The sequence below is a fragment of the Festucalex cinctus genome, chromosome 13 (genome assembly GCF_051991245.1).
Source record: "Festucalex cinctus isolate MCC-2025b chromosome 13, RoL_Fcin_1.0, whole genome shotgun sequence".
In the NCBI taxonomy this organism is placed as follows: Eukaryota; Metazoa; Chordata; class Actinopteri; order Syngnathiformes; family Syngnathidae; genus Festucalex; species Festucalex cinctus.
In genome coordinates, this window is record NC_135423.1 from 7,449,734 (window position 1) to 7,466,689 (window position 16,956).

Genomic DNA, 16,956 nt, shown 5'->3' on the forward strand with positions numbered 1-16,956 from the left:
GACCAGTGTTGTCACAGATTACTTGGAAAAAGTAATGTGATTATTGATTACTGATTACTCCTCAAAAAAAGTAATCTAGTTACTTTACTGATTATTTTATTGTCAAAGTAACTAAGTTACTCAAAAAGTAACTTATCAGTTGGATTTTTCTACCAATTCTTGCCCTTTGCTGCCTCAACATAAGAATGACAACCGGTTACTTAAAGAATACTTATGAAAGTGCATGGACTTGAAACATGTTTATTTGTTTCTGTTTCTCTGGTTTCACAAGATGAAAATTGTTGCAGTATAACACATTACACCTGCAGACTGGTTACAAACTGTAACTATAACAGTAACGTACAGCCACTTAGGAGAGTAACTTTAATCAGATTACTGGTTTGGAAAAATTAACGCGTTAGCCTGCTCGTTATTGAAAGAAAGTAATCAGATTAAAATAACGCGTTACTTAGTAACAACACTGATTCTGACCTGCATGTGCAGAATGTTCAATTTGGCCTACGCTGCACCCGAAATGACATCGCCCTGACGTTTCATCTAAGAGTGCTTCTACCTCGCGTGGTGCCGCCATCCGTGCTCGTGTAAACACAGGAAGGCAATTGCACACGCTTACCTGTGTTGACACAGAAGTCGCGAGCTCCTGTGCAATCGAACGGAATAAGGATGAAGAGTTCTGATGAGGATTGGATGCGAGGGGCGAGGTGGAGTGTGTGTGCAAACGGGGGAGAGCAAGACGCACGACTCCGGAGATACTGTAAAGCTGTTTGTAGAGGCAGCGGGTCATTGAAAAAAAAAAAAAAAAAAGGCTTAGAAGGTTGGTGCACTGCCAGCAGCCAAGGAAAAAGGGAGGGGGGCGAGAATAAAAGTAAAGGGATCCACTTGAAGAGAAAGCTCAGGTGAGGAGTTTTACACAGCGAACGAGGAAGCTTCCGTCAAGGATTGGATCAAAGTCCTCTTGCATCGCTCTTGTCACGTTTGTTTCGACTCGAGGCAGGATCAGCAGCGTGTCTCAAAAGATCCAATGCACCCGGATTTTCACAAATTCTTGTCTTTGGATGAGCTGATCAAGACAGAACTGGTGTCACAAAAGATCAAGATGAAGAAGATTCAAAGTCAAACGATCAGTTTTATCTGTCAGATCCGGAAGTGTTTGCTTACTTAGTTCAATACTCAAGAGAGTTAAGTTAAGTTAAGATGAACTGGGAGAGAAGTGTAAATGGGGTAGGGTCTATTCTGGCATTGTTTGTAGTCTGTCATGTTTTGAATGCCTTTCCACATTTGTACGTTTTTAAATACCCAAATATGGACCAACTTGCTGGGAGTGGGAGCCATTTACAAAAACAAATTACCAAATTCAGGGCAACTGCAGCATTAACCTTACGTTGGGTTTCTACATATTCTAAGCACCACATTTTGTACATTATGCAAGAACTACCAGCGCAAGGCAACAAAAACATGAAAATATGCAAAAGGCAGCCTCCCGAAAGTTTGAGTGCAAATACGAGGCCCAATATTGATAGTTACAATATAAACACCGTCAAGTAGGCTGCATCTGTTTTGTTGATGTTAGGTTCTTCAGATAGTGTTCCAAAGAGCTCTCCGTATGATATTAACCATTCTTAAATTATTAATAGCCCACTCACTGAACATTGCTGCTTTTGGAATAGACACCTTCTAACTTGGAATTTTAGGCCTGACAGTTTTCTCCTTTCCATACAACTCTCAATTAATTTCACTTCAAGTATTGGAATAAGTTTCACTCACAAATAAATCACTTGAATGTAAATAAAACCGCTTTTTCCACAATTACTTAAGAAACGTGCAAACGCTTGAGTTTACCCTGCTCTATTTTTTTTTAAATGAACTATTTACATGTGTCCACTTTGTTATTTTTGTGTTCTATTGGAAGAGGAGGCAAAGATTCGCTGGGCATGATACTTCTGGCAACAAGCAAACACCTCGAGCTTATCACTTTGGAATCATTCTGAGCATGATGGCACTGTAATGTCCCTAATTTGCAAAAGAACCCCCCCCCCCCCCCCCCCCCTCTAAATAGCACATAAAAATCCGTCCATATTGCTTTGATTGAATGAATATCACCTGAGAGCATGACCATCTTAAAAATAACACCATAGATGCCATGATGGCACCAGAGGCATCACTGAAGCGGCCATGCTTCATCTCCTGGAGAGCATTAATGTCTGCGCAAACATTTACGGCAATCCATCCCGTGGAGATAAATATACGACCAAAAACATTGGCATGCGCAGTCACATCGCTGTCGCATATCTGGAATACCAATATAAGGTCACGCCTCAAGTTACAAATGCAAATAAAAGAAAATGATGAAAATCTGCTGCGGGTCTCATTCTAAGCGCGTCTCCCGTATGGGCGAAAAATCCAATTACGATCCAACCCCGCCTTGACCACCGAGCCTACGCTCACTCACAAAACATAAGTCAAGGACGGTGAGTCAGTCGGTCAATATGAGCATCGTCTAATCCGTGGAGGTGAAATGGGAGCCACGGCGAGACGAGCAAAGCGCGGTGATGTCACAGGGCAGGACCTCCGACCCTGCGGAGAGAGGAAATGAAAGAAGCGAGGAGGTGCAATGCCGTTAATAGGGAAACAGTAGGAGGTCAATTGTGTCATTTGGGTTTAATTATTTGACTCCAGGGTAGCAATCAGCATCTTTTCAATGGACCAAAAAAAGGTATCAAGGAGATAAGACGGACATCTACAGATGCAAAAGGAGACAGCCCTCCAAAAAATTACGAACGCATAATCTGTTTTGAAAAAGGTGCCAAATTACGACCAAGTGTTATGCCCAATTCACAATAGCTGCGGAATGGACGCGATGCGTTTGCCGTACGGCGGCTGTACGGACGCCGCAAGGATAGAACGCATTCAAGTCTACGCGCCAATTCACACCAGCTGCGGTGTGGTGTGGAAACGACTGCGACGATGCGGAAGGTTTCCGCAAGCGTTCTATTTCTTTCGGATGCCGCATGCAGAATTTCGTGAAGTTGAAGAAATTACACGAGCCGGACAGGAAAGCGGGCGTCTCGCATCAAGGTAAATCCGATATATTTCAAAATAAAATCGTTTGCGAACTCGTTTTTTTTTTTTGAAGGGAAGCTAGCTAGCTACATAGCATGACATGAGTCGGACATTTAAGACAAAAAATGAGTTCAGAATAAATTAAACATGACAAAATAACACTAAACACAAAATGTACGTACCCATGGTAGAAGTCTCAGAAATAATGTCCAAAAAGCATATTGATGTGACAACAGGCAAGTGTGGCCATTGTTTACAAATAGGACTGACTCTATATGTACACAGTTGTTATTGGGTGAACTCAACTCTCCAGCGTGAAGCCCCGTCATCTTGGGGTCTGTCGGGAGCAGATTTCCAGACACGCAATGCACGCAGTGTGAATTGCAGTCCGTACACTTGGACTCATTTTGCTCATCTGCAATACGCATTTTGGTGCATGGTAAATCGACCAATATGGTCGTTATTATTGGAGGACTTGTTGATACAAAGATGTAGCTACTTTTACGCAAGTGTGTACACTGATGTTTTTCATTGCAGGAGAGCAAATAAGTCTAGACACAAGGTGAAGGCTAAGCAAAAGACCAAGGGATGAGTCGGTAAGTGAACACATCAAAATACACATCTTTGCCTCGATTCGAGAAACCGTTTAGAGAGACATCAAAATCGGAGCTCCCCGAGCGTCCCTTCTTTTGTTACATGCCGGCAGACAGAGGCACATTCCTGCGGGAGAGTTATTTAGGAGAACAGTCGAGCGCTGGCGAAAAGAGACTTTGTCCTCTGCTGCCAACACACACGCACGCACGCAGACGCACACACGGAAGTTCAAGACCACACAATTCATCTGTCTGTACCGCTAACGTTGACAAGCTCATACAGAAGGACAACACAAGCTTTCACTTTTTTATTGATGTTGGTACAAAGAAATTCGGGTTTAGCTTACTATTGCTTCTTTTCTACCAAAAATGCAAAACGCACACAAAAACGAGTGGAGACTGTTGAGTATAAAACTGCAGTGTCCAGAGTTGATCCTCTAACATCATAATTTGAACATGTTCAAAATTACTTGGCGATAAGAAAAACTGTTTGCGACCATTAAAACTGTTTGCAAACGTCTGGTGAATGTGTTTGCGACCGTTTAAAATATGAATATGGTTTAAATATGACCGCCACATAGATGCTATCCATTAGCCCATCAATGGTGTTTTGCATTATGTGTTAGCATTAAGCTAGCGGACTATAAGACTAATTGTGTGTTCCCCCCCCAATTCAATTCTAAATGTTTTTCATTTGTTAAAAAAGGAATGAAAGAGGACAGAAAGAAGTGAAACTTATGTCTAACCCTGATCAAAAGAAAGAAAAAAAAAGCTCAGTAATTTCTCCTCGTTGCCTATCACGTTACCACCGTATCTTATGACACACCGACAAATCTCCGACTATTTATTGTGAATGAAACGTTTTAAAACTGGAGGCTATTTTATTTCTTTTGTTGTACATATTTTCAACTAAAACAAATTATTTCCATAGTGCATTGCTTTGATTCATTGTGGGTAATTTGGAGTGCCCCATGTTTTCGATCCCGGACATTTGGACGACAACAAAATGGCGTGACCCCTCAGTAGGGCACTTTATAGGTAGTAGGGTGCACAATCGGACACAACCTCTGCCACAAGTTCACAACACTGCCACATTGATGCTATATCCATTAGCCCATTATAGTGGTTCCCTTTATGTGTTAGCATTAAGCTAGCAGGCTTTAAAGGTTGTTTTAAATATGAAGACAACGTTACACCACCACAAAAATACTATCCATGACCTCATCTATGGTGTTTCTCATTATGTGTTAGCATTAAGCTAGCAGGCTTTAAAGGTTGTTTTAAATATGAAGACAACGTTACACCACCACAAAAATACTATCCATGACCTCATCTATGGTGTTTCTCATTATGTGTTAGCATTAAGCTAGCAGGCTTTAAAGGTTGTTTTAAATATGAAGACAACGTTACACCACCACAAAAATACTATCCATGACCTCATCTATGGTGTTTCTCATTATGTGTTAGCATTAAGCTAGCAGGCTTTAAAGGTTGTTTTAAATATGAAGACAACGTTACACCACCACAAAAATACTATCCATGACCTCATCTATGGTGTTTCTCATTATGTGTTAGCATTAAGCTAGCAGGCTTTAAAGGTTGTTTTAAATATGAAGACAACGTTACACCACCACAAAAATACTATCCATGACCTCATCTATGGATTTTTCTCATTATGTGTTAGCATTAAGCTAGCAGGCTTTAAAGGTTGTTTTAAATATGAAGACAACGTTACACCACTACAAAAATACTATCCATGACCTCATCTATGGTGTTTCTCATTATGTGTTAGCTTAAGCTGGCGTACTTGAAGATGAACTTATGTTGTTGTTTTAAACATGAAGTTTGTTTGGTGTGTTCAGACCAAATGAGCAAGAGTACCATTAAAACAAATTTCAGGGTACTAAGCCGGAAGCATCCTTACATCATACAAGTCATTTTACTGCTCCCAATGCTTATGTCATCATCAAGTCGAGAAACTGAACAAGAGGGCCGTTATATTCGAGTGCAGTTCTTTAAAAGCTGGTCATGAAAAAGCCTCTATGTGGACTGTGCGTGTGCGTGTGTTTTGTGGGAAACGACTGTACAGAGAAACGTGAAAGTGCCACCTGCTGAAATGAATGGCGAGCGTGAGAAGAACACACCAGGCAAATGACACCCAGATGTCTGTGTTTGGAGCGCATCCGTGTCACGCACACACAGCTGCCAGTTTTAATGCGCAGAAAGAAAGAAAACAAAAAAACAAAAAAAACAAGCTACCACACTTTGTGGAAATCAGAACACACAGTCGAGCTACTGTTTTTATTTCGGGTTGGGGGGGGGGGGGGGGGGATTCGATCAGACAGCTGCTTGTTGCATTAAGCTTAAGAATAAAGTGCGTAACAAGCAGACGTTACCTTCAATTATGCTTTAGGCTCAAAACAAAGCATTAAAGTAAAGCCGTGACATGCTTTTTTTGAAATAGTTTATCGCTCTCTTATTTCATTACACAAAAAAAGACACTACTCAGGTTTTGATCCAATTAAGTCGCCGTCTGAATCATGGCGGTAAAAAGCTTTTAACTGTGTCACCTTGCAGAAGTGGAGCAGTGAAGGCTAATGGGCGACCTCTTTTGAAAATGGGCCAGCATGTGACACTCATGCCTCACACGTTTGACTTCATTCTCATCGAATAAACATTGTTTCTCTTGCAGTTTTTTGTTGTTTTTTTTCCTCAGCAAAACGAATGACCTCGTTTTCAGTGTCACACAGAGGACAAATAGTCCATTGTATAAGGAATACTCATATTGCTAGTTTCCATTTCCTCTTTTCTCACACAGGTAATGAGGTAACTGTGACACCAATTGACACAGGTTGACCCTCATAAATGTGATTTTTTTTTATACTGTATATATTGTGTCACTGCCTGCTTCCTCATTTTATTTCCCGTTTTAAAAAAACATTTCTCCATGAATCTTCATTATTTGATATTCATTCATACAACGTGTTCCACCTAGAAGTAGCTACTGTAGTTCAAAGGTAAATCACACGGTAGCACACTTGTAGTGTGTTGTCCAAGTATTGGAAATTTAAGCAACTGCCGCCCTCTGTCGAATTTCTTTAGTATCACACCTCTCGAGCTGCATTTTACAGTGGCACGTTTTGAGGCGTGTCTATTATGTTTGGTTGCTGTTCGTTGCTAAATGACAGGGGCAGGTACACCAGGCAAACTATAACCACATAAAAAGATTGTATTTGTATAATCATGCAAAGCACATTTTGAAAAGTACTGTAGATGTAGAGCTCATCTAACAATGATGATTTTCAGGAACCTCTTTTGCTTTCACCGTTTTGGGAATTTGCCTGAAAATATGGAATTGGGACTTGTTATTTCTGCTGTTTTTGCAGAGAGAAGGGTTTTTTTTTCCTGCAAAACTGAATACCACAAACACTTTCAGATATTTTTCAGTGCCTGTACTTTACTTGAATATTAATTTTCCTGATGATTTGAACTTTCCAATGCATTTGAGAAAAGAAAAAACAAACAAAACAAAAAAACTTTTGCACAGAGATGGCATGACATTTTAAAGGAAAAAAGTCGTCAAGTCAACCATGGTTAGAATATTAATACTTTTTTAAGCCTACTTCGATACTTTTGCCAGAGTGGATTGACACTGCCGATCCCCGCCCCCCTGCCAATAAATTGATACATAAAGTCAGAAGAAATAAGACACTCGAAGGTGTTGAAAACGTTGGACTTGATCACTCAACAGATTTTGCATGCAATTTCTTGAGGTTGTGTGAACTTTGCATGACAAGTACATTACGGTCACCTAGTGGTCGGCATGCTTTTTGGTTCTGAGGTTCAGGTTCGAATCTGGGCTCTGGCCTTCCTGCGTGGATTTGACTGTACATGTTCTCATTACTTCTTGTTATGCACGCGTGATAGCTTCATAATTATCCATGGGTGTGAATGTGACTGTGAATTAATGGTTGTTTGTGCACTATATGTGCACTGCAATTGGCTGACAACCAGTCCAGGTTGCACCCAAAACCTCTCACCTAAAAGTCAACTGTATTGAAGACACTGTAAAAGTGTTGAGCACTGTAAAATTGTGTCTACTGTTTTCCACCACCAGAGGGAACTCTCATGCTCTTTAAAATTTGTGACTGAAAGGATTACAATTGGACCTAAAAATCTTAAACTAATCTGGGAAAAAAAAAAAAACATGGTGTATTTTTGTCACTCATAATTAGCTAAATTATCATTTTAGTCAGAAATCATTAATTGGGCAAGTGATGCTTCGAAAAGGAGTACGCCCTTCAGAGTGGGGACAGAGCACGGAACAAACAGGCCGGAAACAAGCTGACAAAGGAAAATCACTTTGCCAGGAGAAGCTATGCAAATAAGCTGAAAAACCAGTTTTCTGCTAACAACTTTGCAGTAGTGTGGGCAGGTTTGCGGTCAGACTACAGTAGACCATACCACCAAGCAGAGAACAATAAAAGGACAGGCCGACAATTTGAATATCTTCTACTGTAGATTTGATAAGGACACTTTCATACACCATCAATGACCTTCATCACGCTTTGCGAGCATGTTTTGAACATCAGTGTTGTGACAGTTATTGTAGTTTCAATACTCTGTCCTAAATAACTGTTGTTGATCACTACACGACAAGCCACTTTCAAGGGAAGACAACCTTAAACATTTCTTGACAATTTTATATGTAACCTCCCTAGTCTAAACATGACCTTATGATTACCGTAATATTTGTGGAATATGAGTTTTGCAGCAAAATCCTACCATTTTTAATCCATCTCAGGGGGCGGCCATTTTGCCGTTTGCTGTCGACTGAAGATGACATCACAGTTGCTCAGGCAACGACCAATCACAGCTCACCTGTTTTCTGAAGCTGACCTGTGATTGGTTGGAGCAACTGTGATGTCATTTTCATGTAGCAAAATGGCCGCCTTCTGATACTGATAAAAACTGCTGGATTTTGCAGCTTAACTCAAATTCCACTTATGCAATATCAACCATCCATCCGTCCATTTTCTTGATCGCTTATTCCTCACAAGGTTCGCGGGGGATGCTGGAGCCTATCTCAGCTGGCTTTGGGCAGTAGGTGGAGTACACCATTCTCGCTTTACTCTGCAGGAGTGCAGTAACGTAGGAACTTCTCAGATATTCCACAAATATTTGTTCTCTGTTATCTGGAGCACAACTATTCAAAGTCGCTCGATAAAATGGACTTGCGCTGAGAAGCCCACTGGTGACCTTCAACTGGAAGGCATCCTACAGCACTAAAGTGCAGGAATGCTACAAGATCACCTCTTGAACTCATGGTAATATAACCAAATAACCCACACAGGCTGTGTCTCCTTCGGACATGGAGGTTGACTTTTACTGTACCTATACTCTCTGCTCTCTTTTTGTTAAAAAAAAAGAAAGTGGAAAGAAAACAAAAAACAAAATAGTGACCGGGGTTTATTCTCACATGTCTCTCAGCAGTGAATCATGCGCTCTCAAAAGGCAGGCCGACATTGTCGGCATTGTTGCCAAAATATGCAGTGGATCGCACGTCCGAATCAATCTCCCGAGTTGTGCAATTGCCGTGAAAAGCACTTGACACAAGCCCTTTCAAACGAAAGTCAACACCTGGCTGTTATTCTCTGTATCGACATTAAATATGGGCTTGTGTTTTGGTGCTCAGAAATGTGACACACTTCCTGTGTGTCTTCATCGTTGTGTGCGGATGTTTTTTTTTTTTTTTCCAACACAGGCCTATAAACGTCAGTCATACCTGCAGCACTCTGTTTACCGTTTCCACTTTGCAGTCGGTTGGCTGCACGCTACACTTCTTTGGGCACAACTTATTTGAGCTTTCACGAACTCCAGCTGGACTGCGGAATGGTGAGCCCACGCTAAACACACACAATTTGAATTGCCGTAAATCATTCATTCAAAAGGACATTTTTGTTTCTACAGTCTGAAGAGGGAGTTTTGAAAGCTAAAGTTATGGAAAACCGTCTTGAATGGCTTGTACGCAAACAAATGCCTGAGCACTAAGTGTGAAATTATGCAACCAAGTAAATGTTTTGTTTATGTCTAAAAATACTCTGTGAGGAAACCATTTGAATGCTTGGCCTATTATGTCCAAGTCAGGCTAATTTCATACATTGTTGAATGCATAGATCAGCTTTGCATTAGCAATAGATCAGCGTTAGCTTCTTATAACAGTCATTTTAACACAAGATGTGTCCTCGGTTTACTGTACAACGGAGTTTTGATCCTACATCAGCGACGTGGCACAAATTGCTATGCAAGTATGAACGCGCAGTAGTCTAAAACCATTAACTCATTTGCTCACAAAAACATATAAATACGTTCTATTGTAAATATTACAATTGTCCCAAAGACGTATTTATCTTTTTTCTTTTTTTTTTTCTTTTTGCGCTAGAGCATGCAGAAGGCTTTGATGTAGTCTCTGAACTGAAGAGAACGCTTGAAGCAATGGTAATATTACAAAAATGGCCAGCAGCTGGCAGCAGAGCAACTCCTGCAAAACGGAAACAGATATTTTATTTATTTATTTATTTTTCCCCTGAGACTCTATTTTGGTAGGTTCTATTTTTTTTATAGTAATAGAACACAATATTCTGTGGGCCTTGCAAAATCAGACAAAATCCAGTAAAACAGCCGGGAGCGAAGAGGGTTGCTTCCGTGAAAATGGTTGGGAGTAAATGAGTTAACCAGCCTAAACTAGTGCAGTAGTACCGTCCGAAACACAGTAAATATTTGACGTGCAGTAGTCTATAACCATTAACCAACCTTAACTAGTGCAGTAGTACCGTCCTAATTACAGTAAATATTAAGATGAAAAACACTTCCAGGCCATAAATACAAAACAAAAGAATATGTCGGTAATTGAGGCTCTTGTGAAGCGCGACCATTTCACGGCTGCCATGTTTCCCGTCTACTTCCCAGGTGTTGAATTGCACCGAGATAGATGACGTGCTGGAGAGATTCTACCTGTCGCCATCTTACGGACTCGAGTTCTGCATCGGCTTTCCCGGGAATCTTATGGTTGTGCTCGGCTACCTATTCTGTCTGCCCAAGTGGCAGAGTTGTCATGTTTACCTCTTCAACCTGGCAATCTCGGACCTCATCTTCCTCTGCACGCTGCCGCGCCTCTCCTACCTCTACGCCATGCACCAGAAAGAGACCAGCTACTACGCTTGCGTCATCAACCGCTACGTCCTGCATGTCAACCTTTACTCATCCATTCTGTTTATGGTCTGGCTGAGCATGGATCGCTTCTTGCTCGTCCGCCACCCGGCGCGGAACCACCTCCTGCTGAGGCCGCGGGCGGCGCTGGTCGTGACCGGCTTGAGCTGGCTCGCCGTCAACGTGGAAGTGATCCCCATGATAGCGCTGATGCTCCAGGACCTGCAGGGCGGGAACTGGAGCCGCTGCAATGACTTTGCCAGCCTCCAGGGTGACGTCAGCGCGTTGGGCTACAGCGTGGGGCTCACCGTCACGGGCTACATTCTACCTCTGCTCGGACTCTGCGGTTTCTCCAAAAGGATCGCGCTGCTCCTGCGCACCCAGGAGACGGCTTTTCGTCGTCGGACGGCGCAGTACAAGCACGCTCTCAGGGTTGTGGCTTCGGCGTCGGCTATGTTTCTGGTTCTGTACGCGCCGTACCATGTGATGAGAAACGTCAGGATAGCATCGCGGCAGGACTGGGCAGAGGTGCGCTTGTGTACAAGGATGTACATCGAGGGCCTCTACATCTTGACACGGCCGCTGGCATTCTTGCACAGCGTAGTCAACCCAGTCTTCTACTTTCTCATGGGGGACAAATTCCGAAAGTTACTATTCGCAAAAGTCCGAAAGCTGGCCAGGAAGACAACGCAGCCAAGAGAACCGGTGTGAAAAGCACACATAGCGCAAAAAAAATAAAATAAAAGTCACTCAAGGGTTGAGAAACAAACTCACGACCTTCATCTTGGGAGACAGAATCTACTCCCTAAGCCACACAGCTCCTGCTTTGTGTTAGTATATCGCTGGTGTTGAGCTGGAATCTTCCTAACTCCAAGAGACCAAAAACCATGTCTTTGGTCTCTTGGAGGTAAGAAAATGGTTGGAGGGGCATATCTCAGGTGGTAGTGTGGCAGCCTCCCAAGCGGAAGGTCGTGAGTTCCAACATTAACCCTTGAGTGACTTTTATTTCTTTATGTATTTATTTATTTAATTTTACTCTTTTCCTAGTGTAAATCCGAGCCTACTCTAAAACCGAGTCCATTTGGCCCCACTCGAAATGGAGTCAAATTTACAGAATGTACTGTGTTGTGATTCATTCAAATAACAGAGTGAGGCTTACATTTTAAGAATAACTGAATGGAAGGGTTTGTGTATGTGGTTACTAGAATACATTTTACAGTAACATTTAAATTTGTATCAGAATTGTGTGTACAGTATATTGAGGGTGGGAACTTCTGGGTACCTCTCAATACGGTACAAATATGCGATCCAAGGCTCACGATAATAATTATCTCACGATAGGACGATATTGCGATTATCAATATATTGGTCAGGCAATAAATCCACGTTCAAACTACTCATGACAAAAACTGATGTTTTTTTTTTAAATTAGAACAATTTTTTTTTTTGTACCATCACTGAAACACAATATTAAAATTGGTGTCTTCTTCACAGTGAGTACTTTAGAGTATTTTTTTTCTCCAACAAACACAAACGAATGTTTTCTTAACAGAGACAACTTTCTGTGAACAAATTTGTGTCTTTCTTAAACACTATTGTCATGCAACGTATCAGTCAGTTTCATAGTCAATTGCTTCATTTTATAAACTGTGACACCATATTTTTGTGTGTAACATTGCAAAGTAAATAACATAAAAAAATATATATATAATAATAATAACAATAATAATAATAATAATAATAATAAATCCAAGGAACTCAATATTAATATTCCTCAGAATTTGTGTACTTCAATGTCGAAACATTAAAATGTTTTAAAACATTAAAATTGAAGATACACATTTTCCATAGAAACGTATGCAAAGCTGAGTCAGTTGCGAACAGATAAATGTCTTCCACAAGTAAAAATAAGCTGATAAGTCTTCTTTGCCTGAAGACTTGCGTCCATTTCCCCACCACTCTTATGAGGCGCTCCCCCTAGTGGTCCCACCAAGTAATTGCTCAATAAGTCATGAACAATGGAGCTGTTATAGTGGCTGCATATTAAGTACAAATATCGCAATATTTGTGTAGGTGTATATCGATAAACTATCGGGAGACAAAGTATCACAGTTCATCGCGATAGATATATCGTCACACTCTTACAGTATATCCTGCAATTGGCTGCCGACCAGTTCAGAGCGTAACCCGCCTCTTGGCCAAAGTCAGCTAAAACGTGTTGCAGCCCACCCATGACCCTACAGCGAGGATACAGAAAATGGACGGATGAGCACTGTGCCAGTTTCTTACATCTTAAGCACAGTTTTGTGACAAAAACAGATGTCAGGGCTCAAACAGACCAAAAGTCGGAGTCAAGAAGAAGCCGGAGAATGAGCGTGAGGGGCAGGCGGGAAAGCTGCTCTGCCGGCAGATACGAAAGGGAGGGAAAGGGCAAGTGTGACCAGCACTAATGCGAGGCAGTTGTTTGGGAGAAAATCTGAGCGGTCGCGGCTATGGTGGGAAGAAAACAAATAAAAAATAAAAAATAAAAAAAGACCAAAATCAAAAACAGAAGGTAGAATAAGTGCCAACAGAAACAGAAAAAGCTCTCAAGAAGTTTGGGAAACTAAGCCAAGCATGTCAACTAGAACATCACTGTAAGAGGAAAATACTCCAAACTATAAATTTATTGATCAGCATATACAGTAATTACAAGGCAAAGGGCTTTGTTGACCGCTTTTATTTTATTTTTTTACGCATCCCATGGAGGGCCAACATTTCATTTCCCAGTTCCCAAAAGCTCACAACAACATGCCAATCCTAAAAATAAATATGTCTCCCGGTTACACTGTTATCTTTAATTTATGTTAATATCAATGTCCTTATCTTTTAAAGCCAACTTCAATTTGTTCTCTGTTTTGGTAAATGATGTCCAAAGTTCAGATCGCTCCGACTCAGTTTAGCACTATTAAACGCACACTACTTGTACAAACATAATGTTTTACTGTCCACGCTCATATTCTCATACTTAAGTAAGTCACATGATATGACAGAAACTGTTAATGCTAAGCAATTTGGCACACTGAACACCACTGAGTTTTTGTTGTTGTTTTCAACAGTATGGATAAGTGCTTCCTCTAATAACCAACATGGTGTCAGTGAGTATCAATTACCACGCATGTTCTAAAAATAGCTCACCAGGGATAGAAATGACAATATTCTAGGAATATTGTAAAAGGGATTATTGGAAAATGTAAATACGCCCAGAGATTTATGCAATAAAGTGCTATTGATATTATTTCATACCCTGTTAAACTACACCGCCGATCAACAAATTTTGACTAATTGTTTCAATAGAGATGCAAGTAAGATGTTGTAGATCAAAATCCCAAATGTGCCCAGGATTTTCGGCAGATTTTCTCAATAATTAACTGTAATATAACATAAAATATACTATGTTTAATATTTAGGAAGTAAGGGTAAGGTTCAGTGACTAGTGGAAGTTTTTTCCTGAAACATCATCTGTAGCTAAATGCATGTTAAATAAAATCCATTTTGTGCAAGTTTCAATAGGTCAAACTTAAAAAAATAAAATAAAATAAAAATAAATCTCAAGCAGTAACATGCATGTGACAGTAACACGGGCTACGAGTTATCGCTATTAGACTGAGATTCCAAACATAAAACCACAAAAACTGAATCCATCTTGGCAGTTTGGCAAACGTGCTTAAACACGTGGAGATGATCATATTTGCTGGAAAATGTCTGCTGAAGCTGAAAGCACAAATAGTGATTTTTACTTTTATGAGGCGTGTATACTCGCAACACTACAGGCAAACGTGTGGTGTACATTCCATACACTATGCAAGTACAATCCATTTAACCAGCACTATATGCCCCACCTCCCAACCAGGATCCAACGTTTATAATCCATTTCACATTACTGTTATTATCCCTTTGTAGTGGTAAAGGAATTCAGAAGCAGATTGAATAGCTCACACAGCACATGTAAGCAGACCTGCATACAATACAGAATAAATCAAATTAGTGTAGCGCACACATTCCACTTTACATTTATTAAAATCATTTACGGCAAATTGTTTATCTGCGCTTGTATGTTATCCCAATTCATGGCGTCATTTTTCATCCTTTTGGTAAGAACACGTTAAAGATGTACTGATTGGCACAATGTGCAAACGTTTGTATGCGTACAGATCGATTGCACGCACACACAGTAAAATCTTAAACATCCAAAGAAAAGTTCGAGTCAAGGACACGGTGTTCCCACGTGTCGTTTTCACAGCCAAGAACTTGCTGAGACGAATGATCGCCAAGAATGAGTTGGATCTTAAGCACTTGTGTCACATCAAAAGCGCAAAATGGGATTGTTGGTTCAAACCGTTTTAACAGGTGAATAGTGTCCAAGTTTAGGAAATACATTTTAGAAATGACTTGGGGAGCCTTGTCGGAATGAAGGTACAATTATTGATGTTCTGTTTTGACATGAACGCAAACGTTTTCGCTTGAAAAATCTGTTGAACATAGCCATTGAACAAATTGAGCATAAAATATGCTGTTTTGTATGGATACACATATGTATCCTATTAGTGCTGTCAAGCAAGAACTTACTTGCACAATTTTCCGTAATTAATCACAATTAATCACATTTACTTACCTCTATTTTCTGTGACGCTTGTAACATAACTTGAGTAACATTTTGATCATTTCAACCCCATGCCTCTTCAAAACAGCCACTACCGACACCCGCGCACAAGTTTGGGGCATATACCTTTTCAATACTGGTGTCATGTTTTGATTCTGTGAGGTTGGGATTTTGTTTTCTTTTGCTGTTTTTGGGTGTGTTTGTCATGTATTCCTCGTTTCTTCCCTTGTCTCGTTATGTCTAACCACGTCCACCTGAGTGTGTCTTCGCTTCCCAGTGTGTTGCCCAATCAGCTCCCCAAGCTTGCTCAGGTGTCTCTCGTCTGGTTACCGTGTGTATGCTGCGTTCGAGGATGCTCGGACGTCGGACTTTTCCGAGTTCAAACCAGGAAGTGTGTACGGGAACGCCCCCTTGAACTCGGAAATTCCACTTGCGAAGTCTGAAGAAAAAAAAAGGACCCTGACTTCACCGGCGGACGACAATATGATGTCACTCTGAATGGCAAAACACAATTTACTCGAGTATAAAAGTAGATAGCTTTCTTCATTCATAAATATTCGCCATAACTTCACGTAACGCAACCTCCGTGACAGTATTGCCGCTACATCCCTGCATATAATTATTTATGGAGGTCAAATTGAGTTTTAAGGACCAAAATAAAAAAAAACAATTTATCACTATCCGCCATTTTGGTTGTTTACTTTCACCTCGAACGCTTTGAGGTCGGAACTGGGAGGTTTCAACTCGGATTTTTCCGATTTCGGACCATCCTCGAATGCAGCATTAGTTCTCTGCTTTCTGTCAGTCCTTGTCATTGTCACGCCCATGTTGCTGTCGCTGTCCATGCCATGTCCTGTTGCCCTCGTGTTTCTTGTTGCTTTAGTTTTAGTTTGTTTTTGACCTTGTTAATTTGTTTATTATTGTCAAGTACCTTGTTTACATTTTGTCTTAATTAAATCCCCCCCCCCCTTTTTTATTTATTTTTTATTTTTTATTTTTTTACCTGCATCCCTGCCTTGCTTTTCTGTTGCTCCCTGCGTTTGAGTCCTGCATCCTACCCCACAACTTGACAACTGGGCTCTCAGCTGTTTCTTTCCTTGGGTCATCTTTTGAACGGGGGAAAAAAGTTACATACAAAATGGACACAAAGCAAAGGGATATATTAGTAGAAAATCACCTTATGATGTTTGGGCCAAGGGATAAATAAAAATGCAACTCAAAGGCATCCTATAAAAACTGTACATAACACACATACCATACATACATTGTGTATATATATTTAAAAATCCTGGTTATGGAACAAAGGGCGTATTCTGTTCCTGTAAAAATAACATGGATTTATTCAATAGGATACCAATAACTTTCCATTTGCACCCATATACCAACTAAAGCTTTTAATTCAATTTCATGCGGGCGGCCATTTTATTCGGTTTCACAAAAACATTCCACAAA

The 16,956-nt window shown here is 40.6% G+C and overlaps 1 protein-coding gene across 1 annotated transcript; it reads left to right on the forward strand.

The window, feature by feature from the left end:
* The first annotated feature begins 9,390 nt into the window (after window positions 1-9,390).
* LOC144033791 (succinate receptor 1-like) lies at window positions 9,391-12,175 on the forward strand. The gene is made up of 2 exons (XM_077542128.1): window positions 9,391-9,407; window positions 10,595-12,175. Exons 1-2 carry the CDS (start codon window positions 9,391-9,393, stop codon window positions 11,571-11,573), a joined length of 996 nt encoding a protein of 331 aa, XP_077398254.1. The 3' UTR covers window positions 11,574-12,175.
* Window positions 12,176-16,956: the final 4,781 nt, after the last annotated feature.